Source organism: Meriones unguiculatus, chromosome 12, assembly GCF_030254825.1.
Source record: "Meriones unguiculatus strain TT.TT164.6M chromosome 12, Bangor_MerUng_6.1, whole genome shotgun sequence".
NCBI lineage: Eukaryota > Metazoa > Chordata > Mammalia > Rodentia > Muridae > Meriones > Meriones unguiculatus.
In genome coordinates this window covers 78,553,428-78,576,987 of record NC_083360.1, presented here as the reverse complement: position 1 = coordinate 78,576,987, position 23,560 = coordinate 78,553,428, and the positions used below count along the sequence as shown (strand labels likewise).

The following is a 23,560-nucleotide window of genomic DNA, read 5'->3' as shown; positions in this document are numbered from 1 at the left end:
CTGCGAGGCTGCATCCTATCAGCCTCTCACTGCATCCAGACGAAGAGGTTTAACTAATGAAGCCACGGCAGCATCTCCAGGGTCATCTGGGAGATACAATCTCGGCGATGCTGGATGCCATGAGGCTCTCTCCCCTGCCCATTTCCCTGTGATTCATGGACTGGTCGTTTCAGTTTGAAGCTTAATAAATAAGCAAAGCTGCTAGATGCAGAAATCTGACTCACGGCTCTGGAGGGAACTACAGGCAGATGAGAGGAAGGGCTCTTTATAAAGCACTGGTAGGGAAGCTCAGAAAAGAGGCCACATGCCCTGGACAGTAGGAGCGGGTGCTCATACTAACCCAGCAAGATCGAGGGGTCAATCATGATGATGGTAACTCAAAGTGAGGTCCGTGTGGGTGCAGGGCCTTTCTCTCATTCCCTTCCAGCATCTTATGCCTTGCTTAGGAAGAGACTGAAGACTCGAGATATTTTTCAGTGTGAGGAAGAATGGCTACAGCAGGCATTTGCCCGAGAGCCCTTCATTCTTCATGAGTCTGTCTGGGCTTTGCATGATGCCAAAGACTCGCCAGAAGGAAAGTCTCTACTCTCCTGGTGTTTGCCACCACTTCACAGTTCCAACTGTGCCATTCTCTAGATTCACGGTGAGGCCGGCAGACAGGATGCGCAGGGTGTGTTCTCTGGCGAGTCAACGCCGAGGGCACAGTCACCTCAACTCAGCATGTTTTACTCTCTGGAAGTATTCTAGGGTTGCCCTCAGCCCCAAGTTGCAGCCTGACGCTTCTAAAATCTCCCTCTGTTTACTTCAGAGCATTTTCTCTCCTGCCCCATCTTCCTGCTAAGTGCCCTGGTTTCCTCATCTCACAGAGGGGCACTGCTGTCTCCTTCCTTGTGGCACAGACCACAGTTCCAAGCTTCCCACTGGGCCCCTGCTCTTCCCTTCCTTCGTGGATGAGGTGCCTGCAGAGTTGGGTGTCTTGTGTTTTGAACTTCTGCTCTTATGGCTTTACACAACTCCTCTGCAGCTCTGCCATCCTCTGAGCTGCTGTCTCCTCCCTCCTGCTAGTTACAATCGTCCAGACTGAGCCAGCGTTTTCCTACTTGCTGAAGGTGGAGGATATGGCACTTGCTAGAACTGGGCACTGAAGGTGGCTGTGAGGAGGCCCGTGTCCATCCACTACCTTCTCTCTACAGAGGGGTTTCCGGTGACTCCCAGAACCCATCTCCTCCAAAACGTGGCAGATGGCTTGTAAAAAGACACGCCACAGCTCTGCATCCCTCAGAGGAAGCAAACAGGGAGGTTACGGTGTGACGGCGCCTTCATCCCCTTTGTGGTCTCTGCTCTGAATCCCCAGACATTCCCTGACTACAGGCTACAGAGGAAGTGAAAGGAACCTGGGTGCGGAGTGACTGTGAGAAGGAGGGAGAAGGGCAACCAGCCTATAGCCTGAGGTACCCATCACGAGAAACCTCAGCCATCTGTCACCACCCGGCGTGGTCCAGATCCTCAGCTATGCTGTCCTACTAAGCATTGCCTTGTCAAGGTGGCCACGGGTAGCAATGGTGGGAATTTCTAACCAGGAAGCCTTCCTTAGAAAGGCATATTCTTATTCTCAGTCTAGAACATGCAATGCCACCCATGACATCATACTGCTTTGACGTCTGAGGAGAGAGGAGCTGATATCTAGGGCCACAGTAAAGTTTTCCTACATTTTTTTAAAGACTTTCCCATACATGGCATCTTGGGTATAATTTTAGAGTTTGCAAAAATCCCTCTGACATATAGGCTCAGAGTTTTAGCATGGAGGCACAGGGGGCTACAAAGAACTATGGCAAAAAATGAGTATGCATGAGAGTCACATGTAAGAAATCCAGCTGAGAACAACTGCCCTAGGAAAACACACCTGCCAAGGAAGCATATCTGAGGGACCTTTTTCTTTTTCTCTCCTGAGGCTTCAGAGATGACACTCTGGGGTATCTCTTTCACATACTCACAATCTGCTCCTACCTGATTTCTTGACACGCTTCCATCTACTGGGTCACTGTATTCAAAGTTATCAGCTTTCTCCACAGTGTAGACTTTATCATTTGCTGAGAACTGCTTCCCCACAAAGGAGCGGTCCAACATCAGGGCCTCCAGATCCTTCATCATTTTGCTTGCACCCTCGGCTTCCACCTCCTCATAATCATACCTGGAAGAAGTTATGTAGTTGAGATCCTGGCTGACTTCAGAGCATCTGAGTCAAACAGAACTGCCTCTCTCCTTGGCCTTCCCCGGAAGCCATCTACCTTCAGGAGGCTAGCAAAGGCAGTGAGCTTGTCAGTCAGCAGGGATGGAGAGGGCTGGGGATGAAAGGAGAGTTCAGAAGAAAGGGGCAGAGCCTTCCAAACGTCAGAGAACTGGCTCCGCTTTTCTACAGAAAGAGGCACTGAGATGCTTCAAAGGCATTCAGGAGACACTATCTACTGCCCCACCCCTACATCCAGAGGAGGGAATACGAACAGCTCTTATTACCTCCAAAGAACTCTAGGCCAACAGCACATGGCTGAGGTCCTTCTTGTCCAAACTCCTGTCAATCTTAAAAGGCGAAGGCTGGGTTTCAGACCTGTGTGACACTATGAGATTGGCTGAGCAGAGTTTCAGTCTCCACAGAAATTTCCTCAAGCGAGGCCAGAATTTCAGAGACCAGAAACGCAGCCAAAAGCTAACAAGTTATGCTTCAGATACCAGCCTCCTTCAGTGGGGACTGTGTTCTGCTTTAAATTTAGCCTGCAGGGTTGCCTTAAGTGGGTGATAGGGGTCAAGAAAAGAAAACAGCTGTACCACAAATGAAATTCTGTAACTATTATTTTTCTTCCAAGATTGGTTTTCAGTCTCTTTCTTGTGAAGTTAAAGACACTTGTGTGCTTTTTGTAACGTGGCAGTATGTGTCCTCTTGAAACAGAGGTTCAAGATGGCAGAATCCATTTGTTTGCAATATCGAAACAAATACAAGATGTGCAAGATAACACCTCTAAGACACGAGGAATACTGCAGAAAGATAGCCAACTTATGCTGGCTCCAGGAGGCTACGAAGCTGAGACAAAATAGTCCCCTCCCTGCTGAAGCTGGCACTTTCCCCCAGTTAAAATGATAAAGAGCAAGAAATTACAACCAGGCTTCTGCACTTTAAGCCCGTGACCTTTGGGTGTTTGGGAGAGAAGATTTTTAAATCCGAAACACAGAGGGGTGGAATGGAAGGAATCCTAGCTTTGTAACCAGACAGAGCGAGCTACGGCTCCAGCAAGGAAGGGTTAGTTGTCCCGACTGTTGAATCCTTAGAGATTTTTATCAACTATCTGTCTTGAGGCTTACGACAGACAACCTTGTGGAAGTGTTGCTCAGTGTACAGAGCGTACAGTGGAGTCTGGACAAATCATAAATGCAGGCCCTGAAGTCGGGATCTGTGGTCCTTGATTGGCAGTTGTAGCTAACAAGTAGTAACAATATGGTGAGACATTTCCGGTATGGAGGTGTGTTTAGGTATCAAGAGTGAAGCTCTGAATGCCCTCAACCTTGTTCCACTGGGCTTACAGTTCATTCATCAGCTCCTTCATTGGTCTATTCGAAGGGCGATTTCCACAGTGTCTGCTTGACTCGAGTGACACCACAGAGCCTAAGAACAGACATGGCACTGCTTTTGTGGAACTCTGGATTTAGAGTCCATGAAGGCTACTGTGAATTACCAGGTGCTCTTGCTCTCAGAGAGGACATTCCTGATTGGTTTCCAAGACTTCTTCATGAAGTCATAAAATCTTCATGTTGAAAGACCTCTTTATGCTTTCAACAAGAGAGTAATTTAATCAGAATCCTCTTAAAAGATTAATGAGTTCAAGTTGTGAAGACCATGGACTATCAGCTCTGGAATATATATATATATATTTTTTTTTTTTCTTTAAAATCATGTGGTCTAAGGCACCCATTTTATAAAAAAGGCAAGAAAAGAAAGAAGGAAGAAGGAAGGAAGGAAGGAAGGAAGGAAGGAAGGAAGGAAGGAAGGAAGGAAGGAAGGCTAGGCACGGTGGCACATGCCTTTTATGGTTAAGGCAGAGGCAGGCAGATCTCTGTGAACTTAAGGTTTGAGGCCAGCCAGGGCAATACAGTGAGACCCTCTTTAAAATAAACAAACAACAACAACAACAAAAACCTGCAAAAAAGCAACTAAGGTCCAGAAAAATTATATCCATAAATTTTATACATGTAAATGCTTTATCTAATTACCCCTTTTCATAAAAAAATTAAGGTCCAGGGAAACAATTATTCAGTTTTTACAATTATTAAAGAATAGGCAAATTAGAAATAGTAAGAAACACTGGTAAAAATTGGTAAAAAAAAAAAAAAAATTGGGGGGTTTCTAGAACTTGAACCCAAAGCCTCCCACATAGTGACCACACAGACACTTTACCATCAGCTATACCTCTAGCCCTGCATTTTAATACTTCTCAAAAATAAAAACGTATGAAAGGAGAGGTCCTCCTCCCCTTCCATCTGACCCTAGCCTATCAGGTCTCATCAGGACTGGCTGCAATGTCCTCCTCTGTGGCCTGTAAGGCTGCCCCACGAAGAGGGAGGGAAGGTGGGCTTGGGAGGAGATGAGGGTGGAGGCTACCCCTGGGATACAAAGTGAATAAATTGTAATAAATTAAAAAAATTTTTTTAAATTAAGTGAAAAAATAAAACATACATGGTAATGAAGAACTGTTAAGTGTACTTAAATATTTCGTTTCCTTTATAAGAGCCACTACCTGGGGAAAGAAAAGTAGGTAGTAAATATATGTCAGTTCAATGAATTTGATGTTGATAAACAGCCATTGTGGTCCTATTTAATGAATCAGAAAAGCTGATTTGAACTGAGCATTAGTTGTTTCCAGAATTTAAGGAGAAGCATTTCCAGGCTTTTTGAGCTCTACAGTTTACAAAACACCTCCAGACTCCGATTTCATTTAATCCTCTCAATAGCCAATATTCCTCTCTCTACAAATGAGAAAACTGAGCACAAAGGTTAAATGAACTCCTATCTCAGAAAGGAAAAGAAATAAATTTAAATCCACTTCTGTGAATCTAAGTTTGATGTAATTATCCTGCCAACCCCATGAGTAAATTTACAAATGTTTATAAGGATTATTCTTTAAAAAAAAAAAAAAATTCTTGCTCTTTATGGCTGGCTTAAGAGCTGACTTCATCTTGACCCTGGTCAAATCATCTTCAAAGTCCCCAGTAAAAGAAGCTGCATGAATCTGGGTCAGTATCATCACAGACAGGAAAAACGATGCCTGCCCGAGAGTGCCCTCTGCTCACTTCCCCGCCATCCCTCAATCCCAATCCAGACGGTGGCTTACCTGGTAAAGAAGTTCCGACCAAACTTCTGCCAGTGGTCTTTGAGGATGTCTTCCACGCTCTGCTTGCGGTTGGCCAGAATGGAGAGCCAGGCCAGGACAGCCCACAGTCCATCTTTCTCACGGATGTGGTCAGAACCTGTGGCAATAAGAAACATGGCTTTTCAGGAGGCCGTGAGAACAAGCCCACTAAAGCGGGCCACTAAAGCAGTCAAGGGGCTCTCCTGACTCATGGAAGGGCTCATGATTTCAATAAATGGCCAATACTTTAAAAAAAAAAAAAAAAACAACTTAGGAAAATAAAATAAGCATCTGTGGGGTCTGTTAGAGTTTGGTGTATCAGTTATGAAGTATTAGAGTGGGAGAAAAAAGTCCCATATCAATCTTAAACAGACAATGGGAAAACATGGCTACTGTGAATTTTCAGTAATTGAAACAGCCTGAAGTACCATGGAAGAAAGTACAGCACCCAGAGAGATGCAGATACGAGTGAGACTCGAGTTAATGAAGTCTCACTTTGAGCTGCTGAGAAAATGGTGGATTGTTTTTAATAATGTTAACGTAACTGGCTCATTACTATAAATAGTTTGTTCCTTAAAAAGAAAACAGTTCAAATTTAGAAATTTAAAGCCCTTGTAGGAATGATGTAATCCCAGCACTGAAAGGTGGAGGCAGGAAGACCAGAAGTTCAAGGCCAGCCTGATATAAAATGCCTTGTCTCAAAAATATGAAAAGAGAGGGGAACTGAAAGCCTTTAAATACTAGAAAACATGTAAATTTCTTTTTACTCTTGAGAGTAATAAATACAGATAAAACCATTATTTATAAAGAGAAACAACTAACATATTTAGTTACCTTAAAGATGCCTATTATTATAAAGCATTATACTACAGATAAAATTAAAAATCATTGATACACTTTAAAAAGTCTACATATTTACAACTGTAAAACAGATATTTACAAAGAATATTATTAATAAAAGGAAAGCAAGATCTATATAAAAAATACACCAAAGATACAACAGGCAAGTCATACAAAAACAAAACAAAACAATTATTTCATAACTAATGTAACAAAAGGATGACATTTTTAAGAAGATTAAACCACAATGAGCAACTGGTACTTGCTTCACAAAGAGCCACAAATTTAAAAATTAAAGGCCTGGGCATTAGGGGAAGCACAGAGGAAATGAGATTCTAATACAATGTGGTTGATGTGTACGCTGGTGCCGCTGTTCTGAAAAGCAACTGGGAAGAAAATATCACAGTCTTAGAGGAAACTCCTCCCTGTAAACAAGCCTGTTTGAGGACAGCTTTCTTCAAGCCAGTAAGGACTGTGACTGGAACACATCCTTCATTTTGTTGTGAGGTTCTTGCTAAATTCACAGCACTCAGGAGGCACCGGCAGACTGACATCCAAGTTCAAGGCCAGCTTGGTCTACAGAGCTAGTTCCAGGATAGCCAGGGCTACACAGAGAAATCCTGTCTCAAAAAACCAATCCAAAAAAACACAAAAAGTCTTCACCAAAATTAAGAAATCCCCCCCCCTTTCATTGTGTGTGCATGTGTGTGAGTTTAAAGACCCTTTTTAGAAGCCTGTCATGGGCCAAAACACACTTTTATCATTTTAACTTTTTATATCAAAACACCACAGTGAGCTAATTTTTTTATTTCCTGAGGATTCCACATGGTTTTTAGAATCGTTTCCCATACTGCCACATAGTGAAATCTTTTTGTTGTTGTTTTGTTTTTTTTCGAGACAGGATTTCTCTGTGTAGCCTTTGCTGTCACTGACTCGCTCTGTAGATGAAGCTGGCCTCGAACTTTCATAGAGCCACCTGCCCCTGCCTCCCTGAGTACTGGGATTAGTTAATTCTGTATATGACTGCTGCCCTCCTTGCCTTAGCACCTGGTCTTGTTTTTCTTGATGCTTTAGAGTATCTGGAATGATGCTGCCTACTCTGTGGACACGTTAAGGAGTATCCTTCCTTCCTTTCCTTTTAGACCCAGCTAAAATATCCTCTTCTCTTTGAGAGTAGGTCCCAACTTTGAGCAGTGTGAGCAGTTTTTCTTCCCCCATAGCAACCCAAGCAAGACCTCTGATCTGATAACCATATTTCTTGAGCCCCACCCATCTGTTTTTTCCCACTAAGCATGTACTTCTTACAGACTTGTTATCTTTTAAACTAGTTCTGATGAGCAGCATAGCATGTGAAATTTAGCAAGGAACTATAAATGTGTACATGAAAAAGCAGGTAAATTAATTCATCTACTCCAATGCTTTCTCTTTTTTATTAAAAAAAAATAAAGTTTTTCATCCCAACATTTTTTTCTTTGATAGATGCAACTTTTAGAAATTAGGGTTTCTTTGGCTCTGATAAACACCACGCTGTAAGGAGGAAAGCTGTAGTCCAGCACGAAGGGAAGCCAGACCAAGAGTTCAAAGCAAGAACCTGGTGGCAGGGACTGGAGCAGAAGCCTTGGAGGAATATTGCTTTCTGGACTGCTCCTGTGGCTTGCTCAGTCTGCTTTGGTATGCGGCCAGGACCACCTGCCCAGGGTGGGCACAGTGGGCTCAGCCTCTCACACCAATCACTAATCATCAATCAAGAGAAGGTCCTACAAGCTTGCCTAAAGGACGACCTAGTGCAGGCATTTACCCAGTTATGATTCCTTCTTCCCAGGTATGACTAGGTTTACGTCAAGTTGACAAAAACCAACCAGGACAAGAAGTGACATCTCAAAGTCCAGAGGCTGCAAGCCCGTAGACTAGAGTCAGTGCATTGTAAGGCTTTATGTTTTGGAAATATTTACACAATTTCATTATCTACAGAATTTTGCTTTTATTGTTATTTTAGGGAATAAAAAGCCTCCTGCCTCTCACAGCATCTACAAAAAAAAAAAATGTTTTAGAACAGCTCATTCTGAGGATTCTGGCAACTTCCCCAATATACTGGAGATTCATCATAGTTAGGAATTATTTATCTGTGCTCCATTCTGTTGTTTGAATGATTTACTTTTAGGAGTATGTGTGTTGAGCCTGTGTGTGTTTATGTGTACCACGTGCATGCTGGGAGCCTGTAGAGGCCACAGAGGGCATAAAAACCCCCAGAACTGTCCTTATAGGGGGTGTGAGCCATCTGGTATGCGTAGTGGGAATTGGACCCAGGTCCTCTGCAAGAGCAGCAAGTGTTGTTGGCTGCTGAACATCTCTCCAGCTCCTTTTGTGCTTTACAGACAGGGTTTCCCTGTGTGTCCCTGTCAGAAACCTGTAGCTCTCCTGTCTCCACCTTCAAGTGCTATGATAACGGCAGGTATGTGCCAACACACCTGGCACCTCCTTTCCAATTAAAATAAATGAATAAATAAAAAGTGCACATTAAACTTTTTCCTTTTTTGGTGGGTGCTAGACTGAAAGCATGGAGATATTTCCACTTCTAAATAAGAAACTTAGGGTTTTTTTTTTCTTTTTATGAGAAATGAAAATGAAACCCAAAAATCGTACCAACTTTGACTAATTTATTTGGAACTAACTAAATCATGCACTCACATAAACAAGGCACCTCTCCTGGGTGACATTAACATGTATTCCAGTCTACCTGTGGGGTCTTCAGTCTCTCTAACTGTTCCGTTAACCTTGGACGGGAGAACACTCCAGGTTAATCCTCAGGAGGGCCAGATCAATTCTCTTTCCTTCGGTGCTCCAGTGAATAGGAATGGCTCCTAACGAGACAAGGCATGGTGCTTATGACAATAAGAGGCTTTCATGGCTGTGCTTCCACAGAAAGAGATGAAAAATCTCAACTTGAGTTGCTGTTCCCAGGAGCCATCTGGGTCTAAATCAGTTGCTTCACTGTTTTCAAAGCCTCTGTTTGATCATTTGGAGAAGATCAAAATGGAGAAGAGGCTGCTCTCTCACACAGCTCTGAGACATCCAGTGGGAAGCTACAAACTGTACCGTGTTTTATAATACAAATGCAAGATGCTATTAGGAATAAGGAGAAAAATAAAATTCTTAAGGGAAAGTAATGTTTTCCATTCACCATATTAAGCTTTCAAAACATAATGTCCTTTCATTGTATATATTGGGAATACAGTGAAAAAGTACAGGTCAGTACTCTTTCTCCTCTTTCTCCTCTAGGTTGTGGAAACACCTCCACTCTTTTACTTTGTTTTTTAAGGCACAAGAAGCCAAGCTCACTTAAATGTGAGGAAGAGAAGCCACTGCTGCCTCAGCCAGCACAAAGATAGTGCTGAGTTTTGCTCTGAGCCTCTTCATACTTGCTCCAGTTCAGGGCCCAACTGAGCCCCTGGGAATTCTGTCCTTTCAGCATCTTGCAACACCTGTCACTGCACTTCAGCTTAATCAGCACCTTGTGGTAAGGACAAACTGGGCTTAGTCAGAGCGTGCTCTGGGTCAGAGGCAAGAAAAATGTCAACCCTTGCTGAGGGAGCCAGAAGTTAACGGTTTAGGGATTCGGTTACATTTACTAACGTGGGCATCTCAAAAGCTGCACTGGCATTTGCCTCTGCCAGGTGACAGCCTGAGACAGGGGCGGGGCAGCTGGAAAATGGCAACACGGAGCTCTCTTGAGTATCAGTGTCTTGTCCCTCTGCCCATCTCTCCCTCTTTCTCTTCCCATTCCCCTGAACAAGCAGCTCTCTCTGGAAATTTCCATGCACCATTAGTAGCCTGGCTAACTTCCGCAATTCCTTTCACTTCACCCTCACTCAGGATGGCACCCTTAACCTCTCTGTGCTATTGCTACTATCCCCCCATGCTCCTACCCCACCCTTGGCTATGTGATATACCCACCATTGTCTCAGGGGCATTTTCAAGAAGGGCTTGCCACAGAACGGCCACTTGCCAGCTGACTGGATGTTGGTCCATCCTGTTTCCCTTCCTGTGCTCAACTTTTCAGTTCAACTGAAAAGAACTGGTTCCACAGAAGGCCTTCTCCAGCCCACTCCGACACTCAAGGGGTTGTTCCCAGGTTCTCCGCTCTGTGCTTGGTACTTCTGCACAGCCTCATGACTGCCTAGGAACTGGATTTCCTTTCCACAGGGTGCCTTTGGAGGGAGACACTGAGTGCTTTGATGACGAGAAATTTACTTTATGTCCAACAAAAGAGAATCAAGGCCAGCAGGTTCCAAGTACCAAGTTCCAAGGCTCCCATCCTCGTAGATGAGCACAAAGACACAGGTGAGGAGGCAGACACGAAGGGAACGGTATCCCTGAGTTAAATATAACTAAGGTCTGAGTTGAGTCCCATTGGGGCTGTTTCCCTACAATATCTCCAGACAAGGGATCCTGCCATCTTCCCTGGAAGCTCTGTGTATATCAGGAAATGTATTCAAAGCTATGCAAGTAGAATGGGAAGAGAGAAAGCCTGACCTTCTACAGCATACAATCAGTCAGGTCTCCGAGCACCTGGTCCAACACTTCCCATCATTTCACACCTGTAATTACACAGCCAGCATCTGGCTTCTCTGAAAGGTAGAAACATGGAGCCCTCCAAGAGGACAACTTGCTTACCAAATGCCCACCGGCCACTAGCATCAAGACACAGTCAAACTCAACGAGCAATTAAGGAATGGTGCAAAGAAATATAAATATGGAAGGTTAAAATGAAATCTCAGGATATGTTAATTCAAGTTATCACTCCTGTGTGATATGTTAACAATTTTTAGATGGAATAAGAAAAAAAAAATGTGAGTGTCCAGTTGTAGAAAGATCCCAATTGACTGGCAAATCTCCAAGAGATACCAGGAATCCACCTGTCTAAATGGAGGGTGCCAAGGAAGGAGTATTCTTGCTCCTTCCCTTAGCAGCATTTGCTTAACACCTCTTCCACTCTGGGGCTCACAGCAGGCTCTTTGAATACGACGGATGGAAACTGGGACAGATAAAGCCACTGTCCTCATGGAACTTACAGTCTAGTGCAGCCAACACAAAGAGCAGTAAATAAAATCACTGGGGTGAACACACAAAGGATACGTATTAGGGTTAAAGGGCCATGGATGCTTTCCTGAGAAACTGCCTGTCATCCCTTCGAAGAATGCAGAAACACAGTACCTTCCGATTGGCAACATCACAGAACTCAAACATTTTAGAGGATCACTCACATCCGCCCTGAGAGAGTCTGTGGAAAACTATCGTGAACATTGACTAGGAAGGGATGTGGTAGGTGGACAAGGTGATTCTAACCAAGGGACCTGAGTTCAGACCGTGAGCTCGGTTGCCCTTGGCCACAGCACCAGAGATCCAAGGGTGCAGGCTAATTTTCACCACACTTAGAAATTCAATAATTTGTTTATCTCTTACAACCTGTTTAAAAATTTTCCTTTTCTCCCTGTGGGTTTTTCTCATGAGATTATTCCTTTTTTTGAACAACAATAAAATATCAAGGAGAAGGGGAAAATCACAGATGGCACCACGTTTGGTTGAATGGGTTAGTAACTAAGAACCGACCGGATCAATCAAGAGTCTGAAGTCTGACACTCTCATTCAAGGCAGTCAGCTCCACAAACATAGTAAGGATGATCTTCCTTGACAGAAAGGTGAAAACATTACGCACAACCTGATATAGGCTCTACAGCACTATAGAGCCTCCTAAAAGCCATTGGTGAGCTGCACCAATGGAAGAACAGTGTCCAGCCCACTAGAAGCACTCAGCCCCCACACTCTTCAACCGCCAGGCTCAGGACGGGCGTGACTTCCATGAGAGGCACTGATGAACTCAGAAGCCCCTAGAGGCCGGCAAAGGGTGCCTACCAACAATGTGGGGTGAAGAATGGCTGGAGGAAGAAGTGATGGGTAGCCTGGAGAAGACAGGGTGTGAGGACTGCTGCCAGCCCCTGAAGAGCTGCTGTGCAAGACAGCAGCTGTGCTATCTAGCTTTCAGGCCTCTTCTCAGTCGGCCAATGCCATAGGCTCCTGCTTGGCTCTGAGCCATCCTGCACAATGCTTCCTACATGGGACCGTGGGATAAAACGTTAGTGCATGGCGCGTGCACGCGTGTGTGTGTGTGTGTGTGTGTGTGTGTGTGTGTGTGTGTATGTCTGTGTGTAGGAGGCGGTGGGCACACTGTGTTTGAGTAAAACTGTGTTAATAGGGCTCTTACACAAGAATGTTCTGGAACTTTCGGATGCTAATATCATTGTGACTATTCAAGTTTTCCAAAGCAGTTTTCAGGAAACTAGCATTCTTCCACACACGTGCACCCTAGGAAACCTGACTCTGTTCTCTAGGCTCAGCACTGGTACGGCCCAGTAGGGACACAAACCAGACGTTTGGAGATAGCGCCTGCCTTGGAAGAGCTTCTCTTGCATGAGAAAGCATAACTGAGCTGAGACGCAGCTCTGCTGCCGAGTGTTTACCTGGCATGCTGGCATGCTCAGCACTCAGCGTGGAAAAGGAAAGAGGGCAGGGCTACAAGGATGGCTGGTGCCACTCCTGGACTGGCTGGAGGACACCCAGAGTTCCTCGGGAGAAGACCACCTCGTAGTCAGCAGTCGTGTAGTGGCTCACAGAATAAAGTGGTACCACCCTCGTCTGGGGAGGCGAGCAAGAATAAGCAGTTGTCTTATAGTCTCTCTATTTTTTATATTTATTTATTTATGTATTTATGTGTACAATGTTCTGCCTGCATGTACGCCTGCACACCAGAAGAGGGCACCAGATCTCATTAGAGAGGGTTGTGAGCCACCGTGTGGTTGCTGGGAACTGAACTCACGACCTCTGGAAGAGGAGCAGTGCTCTCAACCTCTGAGCCATCTCTTCAGCCCCCTTCTATTCTCTTATTAGAGGCCCAGAATTCTGGAAAACCCAGGGTCCTTTGTGGACACTGTTAACCCTTCCAATTCACCTGTCGATGTGTCTTTCTTTTTTTTGGGGGGGTGGGGGTGGGGGGAGACAGTGTTTTTCTATATAGACATGGCTGTCTTGGAACTCAAACTCTACCTGCCTCTGCCTCCCAAGTGCTGGGATCAAAGGCATGTGCTACCACTGCCACCACGGCTTCACCTATCCTTCTTAATATCCCAATTCTAAAGGGTGAATTTGTTATCAAGAAGTGCTGCCATTCTCCCAAGAACAGTGAACCACTTAGAACTTCATAAAAATACGTCTGGAGTTTATCAGTTCAGACCTCCCACCACAAACTCTGGGTTTGGAGGAAAGATCAGTATTTGGTCCTGATTAACACAGCATGAACTGCACTCAACCGTAAAGCCTGGAAAATGCTTGGTTTTGATCTTTTCTTTATTAAAAGGTGATCAGAGAGTAATAAAGGACCACAGAGATGAGCCCCTTTACTTTAAAATGTTAGACAGAGAGAATGTGAGAGGTGGGTCTACTTAAGAGTCCTGCAGCCTGGCTAGAAATGAGCACAGGCCTATGCAGATGTCTGGAAGAGCAACTGATATGGGTGCAATGAGACAGCCGGGAAGTCATGAGGGAAGCCGGAACTCAGGTCAATATTCAGACTGGCAGAGACGAGAATGGAAAGCAGAGAAATGGGGCTCAGGGATCACCAGATCACTCCATGCCACTTGTTTGCACCTACAGTCCACACTTAGACCCTCATGCCAAGGCTGTAATTTTACATTTTTATCACCCATCGACTTAGTTTTACCCTCAAGGTCTCCTTTAGTTAACCCTGATAAATCATAACCTTGTTGCTACAGAAAACTTGGCTCTATGAAAGGGAAAGATTTAATGCCATGCCAAAACTTTTTCTTACATAAAAACAAAACAAAAAAAAATATGACTTGTTCTACTATATTTCTTCTTAGAAATGAAAACATTTGTTAAGGTTTCCTTGGCCACTAAGAGAAGAGAACTGTGTTTATCATGTGTTTAATCCCTAGAGACTCAATGTCCAATGCTGCCAAGAAGGCCCCCAAACTTCCTGTCTCAGCAGTTGTGAGCCTTCTGAAAGTAAAGCCAGCTCTCCTGTCCAAATGTACCCAGTGCTTTTTGAATGTGTATATTTCACCAGGTTGTCATATATAAATCCTGTCTTGATTTAGGGTTCATCAGCTCCCACTGCTATTCTAGGATCTAGGCAATCTAAACTTTCCCCCAAGGCAGCAGTTGTGGGAGAAGAAAAAAAAAGAAGCTAGCATGAGTGCAACTTACCAGTCCCGAAGCTCTCCTCCCCACAAAGGGACAGTTTGCTTGCATCCATCAAATTCCCAAAAAACTTCCAGCCGGTTGGGGTCTCATACAAAGCGATCTTTGTGGCATTTGCTACCCTTCAAAGGCATGAAATCAAAGTTACATCACAGCAGGACTGTGAGCAAGGCCAAGTGAGGATGGAAAAGATCAACCATCATTGTAATCAAGGGTCCCATTTAACATTTCTTAGAGGTAGACATAATTCTACGATTGGTGGAAAATCAGAAAGGGAAACTTGGGCACAAGGGGCTCTTCTGTACGAATTCATAGGAAGGTGCAAGAGGAAGAAGAATGGATTCATTCAGATCAGTTTAGTACTTGAGGCTTAACAGTAGTAAAACAGCAGGCTTGGGACATTTAAACCGATGCGTCTGGGTACAAAACACATCTACCAGCATTCTATAAAGAGCAACACAATGGTGTTTTGATGTGCTCATTAATAATCGCAGAGGCCAGCATTTCACCAGGAAGGTGCAGATCAGAGCAAGTGACACGGTCAGACGACCCACAAGCCCCAAACTCAACTTCCAGACGGTGTTTCTTATCACCCCCACCTGTAGGATCTCCCATTCCAAACAGCCTCACTCATTCTGATAGGCAGTCTCCTTCTCCTGCAACAAATCTTTTACTCCTTCCTACACAGCTTTAGACTCCTGAAGACCTCTGGGAAGGGCTGCATCTGTAGCTCAGTGGTGGGAAGCATGCTTAGCATGCACAAGGCCCTGCCTCAGAGTCCCAGCACTGATAAATAAATGAATAAGGAAAGAACTTTGAGATAAGGTGTTTCAGCTTTGAGTCTGTACAGGCTATCAATTTTTCCAAGAATCGTAACTAAAGCATTCTTGAAAAGACACAGAAGGCATTTCAGGGCCATCAACTAGCTCTGAACTTCAAATGTTGAGTCTGGAGGCAGAAACATAGGCTTCTGGGTGCCGCTCTGGGTCAGCTGTGGCGTCTCAGCCAAGGCTGCAACTCCTGACACTCAGCTCCTCTCTTGAAGTGAGGGTTCCGGGGAGGACCAAGAGATGGAGAACACGAAGAACTCCATTCACCATCCTGACACTAATGCTTCTGCCCTTATTAACTGAAGAGAAGCCAGCAGTAATTCTACAACAACCTCCTCTCCAAAAGGGAAACACTGTATGGTCTACTGGTTGGGGGCTTGGGCTCTGTGTTCAAATCCTGATATACCCACTTACCAGCTGAGTTTTAACAGCCTTCTTGATCTTTTGACATCCACCAGTAAAGTGGGGCTATTGACAGCATCTAATAAGAATTGGATGACTTTAATCAAACATATAAAATATTTACTGACCTGGACAAGAGACCACTTGTAAAGCTTAGCTACTATTGCAAGTGCCTAGACCAATATAGTCTTCTTGTCTCTTGGCCATGGGCTTTTACTCATTTGCTCTTCACCTGACATGCTCTAAAAGCACCCATTTGTTATTTATTACCTTTTAAGTTTTAATTGTTTTCCATAAGCTCCCTTTCTATAAATGAAAAAATGCATAAGTGGACAGACATGAGACCATCTGAAAACTCTGTTTATTGCCACTGATTTTCTTCCGCTGCAAAACATGCATTTCCCCCCATTTTACCTACTTGAACTTTCTGCTTTAGAGTTTGGACAAATCAGGCATCACTGCATTTAAGCCTGCAAGGGTAATCAGTCCTGAATAAAGTCTGAAGCTACTTTAAATAACTCTTTAAACTTTCTTATTTTATGCATATGGCTGCTTTGACTACATGTACCTATGTACCATAGGGGCAGTGCCCTTGGAGGTCAGAAGAGGACACTGGATTCCCCAGGAACTGAAGTTATATATGGTTGTGAGCTACCATGCAGGTGCTGGGGATCGAACCCAGGTCCTCCAGAAGAGCAGTGTTTTTAACTACTGAGCCCCCCTCACACTACGTTTTCCATCATGGTGCCTGCACACTGCTCAGCAAAATAATCCTGCATAAATCAAGAACAATGTTTTAAATACAAAGAAGGTGCCATCCATTCATTTATTCACGAACATGCACTTACTCATTCATAAAAAAGGGAACAATGAATCGGTGCCTATCGATTATATTTAGGAACACTGCAAAGCTGGATCTAGAACTGTGGGGAAAGAAGTGTCTTCTCTGCCGAAGAGACGGCCTAGCTGTGGAGCCCATCAAGCAGATGGCCTGTCAGAACAGAGTGTGACAAGCACCCAGCAGGAGAACTGCAGGATGCCGGCGAAGCATGGAAAAGACCTAACCTGAAAACACCTCATTCGGGAAAGGCTGCGGCGCTCTCAAAGCTTGGAGGGGATGATGCATGTTCCAGGCACAGTGACGGGCATAAAGAACAACAGTGTGATCTGACACAGGTGGGCCCAAGAAGGAAGACCTACCGGTCCAGGGCGCCACTCGTGGGCATGCTGCGGGCAAAGCCACGGACCCCGGTCTGCTGGAAATACGGAATGCTGAAGATGTTGGCAGCGATGACGGCCACGGAGTCAGAAGGGTTCACAAAGAACCCGTGCTTGCCCAGAATCATGTTCCGATCCTTTGGAAGAAGGGAGATGCAAAGTAAGACCTTTTAATCAAACAGTAAACAAGAGAAACAACCAACAGTGCGGTTTTACAAAATTCAAAATGGATCTTATATTCACACTGGGTTTTAAGCACTGGATTCTTTTTTTTTTTTAAGTGGATTTGTTCAGCACTGTGAGACCAAAGGTACCTCCGTGCCCAAGAGTCAGAACTGGTTTCAATTAAAGTGCAAGCACAAACCTCCTTTGAGCTAAGCCCTCTGTTCTCCCTCCAGGGGCCACTAACTTGAACCTCCTAGACCTTTGCAAACTCTGGAACCAATCATGTCTCTCCCAGAGGACGGGAAAGGATGTACAAGAGAGGAAATGTTGGCTGTTTACGCAGTTTGACAGGTCTACTGGGCATCCTTTGAGGAACAAAGGCAGACTTCTCTAAAGAAGGACTTCTAAATCATGGTTCCCTCCAGCTGATACTGGGCCCAATAAAGAAGGCTGCCACCTCCGCTGCTTCTGAGATGCCCAGACACAGCCCCACCCCAGCACCTCAGGATGTGCGGGGCAGCGTCAGAACAGCACTGGAAGATGCGCCATCAGTGTCTGCTCTGAGCCCCTTTAACTTTCCTAAGTTTTGATGTGGGGACAATATTCGTCTTCAGGAGGCAGTAGCTTTTCGCTGGTGCAGCAGCAAAAAGAAAACATCAGTGTAATAAACAGGGCATTTACTGTTGGTGACACACGGGGTTACACAGCCAAGACAATCTCCTTGGTTTTCACGTGGTCACCAATGTAAGGAGAAATTTAGATACAGAATTTTCATTTCGGAGAAAGAATGAAGTGTTAATTCTCTTAACATGGTTATTATACTGTCTATAGTTTCACTATTCACCTAGTAGTAACAAATGCATGGGTATGCTATAAGAGGAGACCCGTAGAGATTAAATGACTAGCAGGGGCTAGCTGAGGCCTACCTAAGGACCAGTATCTACAACTTCTGCAGCTTATGAAGTACAGCAATTAGATGCTATCTGGAACCTAAACCCCCCACTCAGCAAATACAAGTGCCTGAAATTAAACGTGTTGGTTACATTTCAAAGACTTTTGTTTCTGTTCAAGAAGGTCTTCGAATGATTTGGCCCTGACCTCTGGTGCAATAGGAGGCCCTTGAGAGCCACTCAGGAGGCTCCGATGGTCTGGTAGAAACTGCAATCCCCTCCTCCCCCTGCCTGCAAGGCCCAGCTTGCAAGAGAAATCATTTAAGTGTACTTATACCCACCCCATCACCATCAAAGGCAGCCCCAAAATCATGCTCTCCTGACTTCATGGTCTCCACCAGGTCAGCAGCGTAGGTGAGGTTGGGGTCGGGGTGGTGGCCTCCAAAATCCTCCAGGGGAACACAGTTCACTGCTGAGTTTGCGGGGGCGCCAAGCTCTTCGCAGAGGATCTTCTTTACATACGGTCCCACAACTGTAACAAATTAAAACATGAATGGCCCAAACGTAAAACTTAGTAAAACACGTGTCAGCTGAAGGGTGAGAGGAACACACTGTGGGAATGAGAATGGCGTGGGCAACTTCAGATCCCCAGATATCAGTCTTTGAAGGGAGTCATCTGCCAAGTCTCTGCCCATTTCCCAAGCATGTGCAAAAGAGCCCTGCCATGTCTACTGACCAGCTGAGGACACAAGCCTTTCACGTGAAGGAGGAGGGAGACTCGTTCTATCAAGACCAGAGAGCCAACGATGACCCAATGGAAGGCCGCAGCCCAGCAGGAGACTTGCTCAGGGTGGTCTGCAGTGCATCAGGAAGCTCCCCACAGGCCCGTGAAAGGGCCCAGGCACAAGCATTCTGCCCCAACCACACAGACAAGTGTGTAAGTTCTATACCGACCGCTGCCACTCAAATAGGCTACGGTTTTGAATTGTTGCAGAATAGGCAGAAAACCTGTATAGTCATGTTTCATGATCTATACATGGGAAAGTCTCATGGCTTCAGTTCATAGACATAGCTGTCCCTGCCGGCCCAGTCAGACAGCTCACGGAAGAAGATGGGCAGGAAATGCATATCCCGTTGCTGCCGAGTTTAATCCTTAGCTTGCCCTGGCCCTCAGCTAAGAAAAGGAGGGGGTGGAAGCAGTGGGGATGGGGCCCGAGAACATGGCCACTGCAGCTAGCTATTGAGCAAGCCGCTGTCACCCTTCAGAGTGTGTGGGGATGCGTTGGAAGAAACGTGAGTGACTTGCTGAGGGACAGAGAGGATCCACAGCAGCTGCAAGGGACTCAAAGCCCGGGGCTTAATGTGAAAACCCTGACCTTCACTCCCGCCTACAGTGAGGGACATCTCTACCGCTCTGCACGCCTACAGTGAGACTTGGTAACTGTGTAAACACAGGTCTGAAATGCTTGTGAGGTAACTCTGTTTCAGCCCTGACAGGCTTGGGAAGAAGGTTGTGAAGGCATCGTGCACACGAAGCAGAGAGCGCCCCACCCCCACGCCCCCGTCTTTGTAGATCCGTCCGTCTGCACCTCCATGCATGGCGTCTATGCGGATCTTCAGTCGGTTTGGGCCAGACAGCAGTTCCTTCAGCGCGTTGAAGTCAAAGATGTTTCTCAGCATTGTGGCATAGGCCTCCACCGAGTCCACAATCTCCACTGTGAGAATAGGGAACATTGAAAGGAAAAGCAAGACACGCCCAGACTTATTCTACTCTGAACTAATTCTATTTCTACAAGCCTGCAGTAACTATTCAAAAGGGCCACTGTGATGGCTGTTTAATGTCATTCTATATATACTAACAATTTTCCTTGGACATAAATGTTATTCATATGATTTTACTGACAAGGAAACTCAAGGTTTGGAATTTAGGAACTTGCCCAGGGAGGGTGGGGCACTCACATTCCCAGCAGAGGCTAGATGAACTCCATATTGTCACCCGCTGTCCCTACATGTGCCCCAAATCACTTTCATTTTGCCATCATGGTTGACAGAAAAGATAATACCTACTTTTCTTTAATTTTCTTTTTCGAGGTCCAGTAAAAGGGGGGAGGGGGGAAGCTTCCTCAATGAATCCCTTTCCGTATGTAAAACTAGTATTGTCTTTGCTCAGCAGTTCTGGATATTTTGAAGGCACGGGGAGTCTCTGGAACTCTCTAGCAGTGGCTTCCAAACCCCAAGAACATTCGGCACTTTGTTTATTTTAGTACAACTGTCAGCCCTCCATGTACTCTCTAAGGTCGTCTAGTGGGGGGGGACGGGGACAAGCTGAGCTAGGCCAAATGCGGGTGACAAAGGAAGCCCTCTCATCTTCTTAATATGAATTTACAAATGTTTATTGCGTAGATACTGCAATGCCTTGACATTCAACAACAGACTGCAACCCAGCACTGCCTTTTCAGGGAGTTTCATGCAACCGGAACAGTCAGATGGATCTGACCGAATGTTGGGGATGGGGATTGAAAAGCCAGGCTTGAGAACCATTAGCAAAGACTCTGAAAGCTGGTTTTACTGCTCATTGACTAGCGAGCCTGTTTCTTGACCTCTCTGTCTGCTTTTGCTTCTTCCTCCGCTGATAGTCTGCAGTGATGGTGCTATCCCCGCAGGCTGGTTATGAGAATAACATAGGAGAAAGCCCAATGAGATTACCAAGTCTCACGGTAGCCTTCTCGTCAAGGCTGCTGTGGACACCGAGGCCGAGAGAGTTGGAAACTAATCACCCAGAGTCATATTTCCTTACACCATTCACAAGGCCAGCGGCCCAGCTCTCTACACTCCCCAAACAAACCCCAGTTCTGCTAAGTAAGGATCCAGGAAATGCGCATAGTCCACCACTGTCCAAAGCTGAAGACCCACTTTCATAAAACCCCAAAGGGAAAACTCCTCAGGTTGGAAACGGCAGTGTGCAGGGAGAGGAGGAGGTTAACAGCCTGCAGGGGGGGCAGGAGACGAGGTAGACATGCCTGTGAAGGGCTTGAACTTGTTTTCCAGGTCAAACTGCTGCTTTCCCAGAACACTGAGGTCTACCTTCAAGTCAGGGCAAATGGCGTATTCTTCAATTGTCTTGCTGATTTGGAAGATTTTATCAGTGATTGCTTCTGGAGCAGGGCCTACAAAGCAGAGAGCAGGCAAGGGTCACCGTATGCAGCTCACGTGAAAACACAATCCACCACCCAGCAGCCCCACTACCCTAGCACACTTCCACTAGATCACAAAGCACTGGGGTTCTTTTCTCCTGGGTGCTTTTGAGATATGGTCTCACTATATAGCTCAAATTGGCCTTGAGTTCACAATTCTCCTGTCACAGCCTTCTAAGTGCTAGGATTGCAGGCATGTGTCAGCTTACGGCAATTAGAATTGTCTAAGACAAAATGCCACGTTCACTGCAATTCATTACAAGGAAGGCACAGAGGACCAAGAAGTACTTCACCATCTCCAAAGGGAAGCAAAGCCCTTCTTAAGCTGAGAACCAGAGCCCAGGTTTCCTGGTACTAGCCTATCCAGCTGTAGCTGCCTGTTCTCCAGATGACAGAATACTCACCCCCATTAGAAATATTGAATTTAATTCCAAAGTCTCCATTAGGGCCCCCTGGATTGTGGCTGGCCGTCAGAATGATCCCACCGATGGCTTTGATTTTTCGGATGATGCAGGATACAGCAGGGGTAGAAAGGATGCCATTCTGTCCAATGACCAGGCGGCCAATCTAGGAGAAGAAATCCATATAAGAATACATAAATCCAAAGTTACCACAAAGAAATGCTAGGGCAAGAAGGAAAACAAAACAAAACAATGAAGACACTGTTGGACCAGCAAAGCTGTTTTCTTAAGGAAATATCAGCATCTTGGATATCGCCACCACATTTCTGAGATAGAATCAGAGCTGCTGAGCAAAGCCACCTTTTTCTTTCTTTTTTTCCCGTGAAGTTTTGTAGTTTTGGAATAGTGCATCGGGGTGCTGTAAGCAAGAAAACTCAGTGCAAGCATAATAGCCTGTCCAGGTCAGGTTCTCAATGTGGATGTACCGAAGGACTGAGAAAGCCGAACATAGGCTTGACTTGTTAAAGGAACTCTAGCCAGAGAAAAGGGCTTTTGTAATTAAGACCCTTAAAAAGCAGAAGGATTGTACGTGATGTCAACAATAACACAAAACGCATCTTACACATTTCTCTTCCCAGGCATGGTTGGCGTTTACATAGTGGGATCCTTGAGGTACATCATGTTGGGGTACAGCTCGATTATCTCCTGAGCCTGAGACAAGAACGTGAGGAGTGGTGGCCGAGGAAATCAAACACTGTAACTTTTACTTGGTTCCCAACTCGTTTTCCTGCATCTCTCACGGACGGGATCAGCCCGGCTCTTGAAACCCCTTTCGCTAAAGTGAAAACTGTTTTAACATAACCCAGGCTGGAAAGACGTTTGTTCAGTTCCTTGGAGGAAATGCCATATTAAGAATTATTAGACCATGGGGACTTTGTGCTGTCTCCATTCACTGTTCTGAAAGAAGAACCAATCAAGAATGTGTTTTGCCTTTTGCTTTTAATTTTTCATTAGGTTTGTTGTTTGTTTGCTTGTTTATGGGTTTTTGTTATTGTTGTTTTTGTTTTTTGTTTTTTTTTTTTTTTGTAGTGGAGAAGACTTGGTGGTAGAGGATGTATTTCCTTTTTAAAAAAATTATTTTTATTTTAGATTATGCTTATGGGTGTCCAGGTCTGTGTGTGTGTGTGTGTGTGTGTGTGTGTGTGCGTGTGCGCACACACACATGTACATGAATGCAGTTGCATACAGAGCCCAGAAGTGTCAGATTCCCCGAAGCTGCTCTTACAGGAGGCTGTGAGCTGCCCAATATGGGTGCTGGGAACCTAACTTGGGTCCTCTGCAAGAGCTGTACACACCCTTGATCACCGACACCTCTCCACCCCAAACAATGTATTTCTGATGTGAAAAATGCCATGAGATACCTGGATTCCGAGAGAATATGTCCTGGGAAGTGTGAGCTTTGTGACTCCTAGACCCACAAGAGGTCACCCAAGGCTCGACTCCCTTATGATACACCTCTCCCCCTAACCAGCCCCCTCCCCCACACTCCCTAATTTGAATGTCTACCCCTAAGAAGAGCCTGCGGGAGGCATGGAACCAACACTGTAAATCATGGTACTTTTGGTCCCTGAAAGTGAATTTGTTGCTACCAGGTAAACATTCCCAAAGCTGTCTCCACAGCTCTTCCCTCTCCTGGTAAGGACTCATGGAAAAGAACTCCAGCCACAGGTGCACGAGGGCCAGAACACGTCACACTGCACGTTAGTTGGATCTGGGGAAGGAACGGGGCGATGAGAACGTCTCCCTCCTCCAGGGGTTTCTCTATGTGATAACTTTAAATTTTACATGTCTCTGAGAGGAACTTAGGCGTGGTGGTTTATGAGCCACTGTTTGAGTCATCTGAAAATGTCTTCTCACGCTGAACACACCAACTTTTACTTGATGTTAGAT

General features: G+C 45.2%; 1 protein-coding gene across 1 annotated transcript in view; it reads right to left on the bottom strand.

Moving 5' to 3' along the window:
• Pgm1 (phosphoglucomutase 1) overlaps positions 1-23,560 on the bottom strand; it is a 57,131-nt gene that overhangs the window by 4,915 nt on the left and 28,656 nt on the right. Inside the window, exons 2-9 of the mRNA XM_021627168.2 lie at positions 21,614-21,776; positions 21,036-21,182; positions 19,605-19,730; positions 18,357-18,547; positions 16,943-17,097; positions 14,517-14,632; positions 5,379-5,514; positions 2,008-2,191 (exon numbers count right to left, since the gene is read on the bottom strand). Coding sequence (XP_021482843.1) covers positions 2,008-2,191; positions 5,379-5,514; positions 14,517-14,632; positions 16,943-17,097; positions 18,357-18,547; positions 19,605-19,730; positions 21,036-21,182; positions 21,614-21,776 — 1,218 coding nt within the window. The remainder of the gene's footprint in view (positions 1-2,007; positions 2,192-5,378; positions 5,515-14,516; positions 14,633-16,942; positions 17,098-18,356; positions 18,548-19,604; positions 19,731-21,035; positions 21,183-21,613; positions 21,777-23,560) is intronic.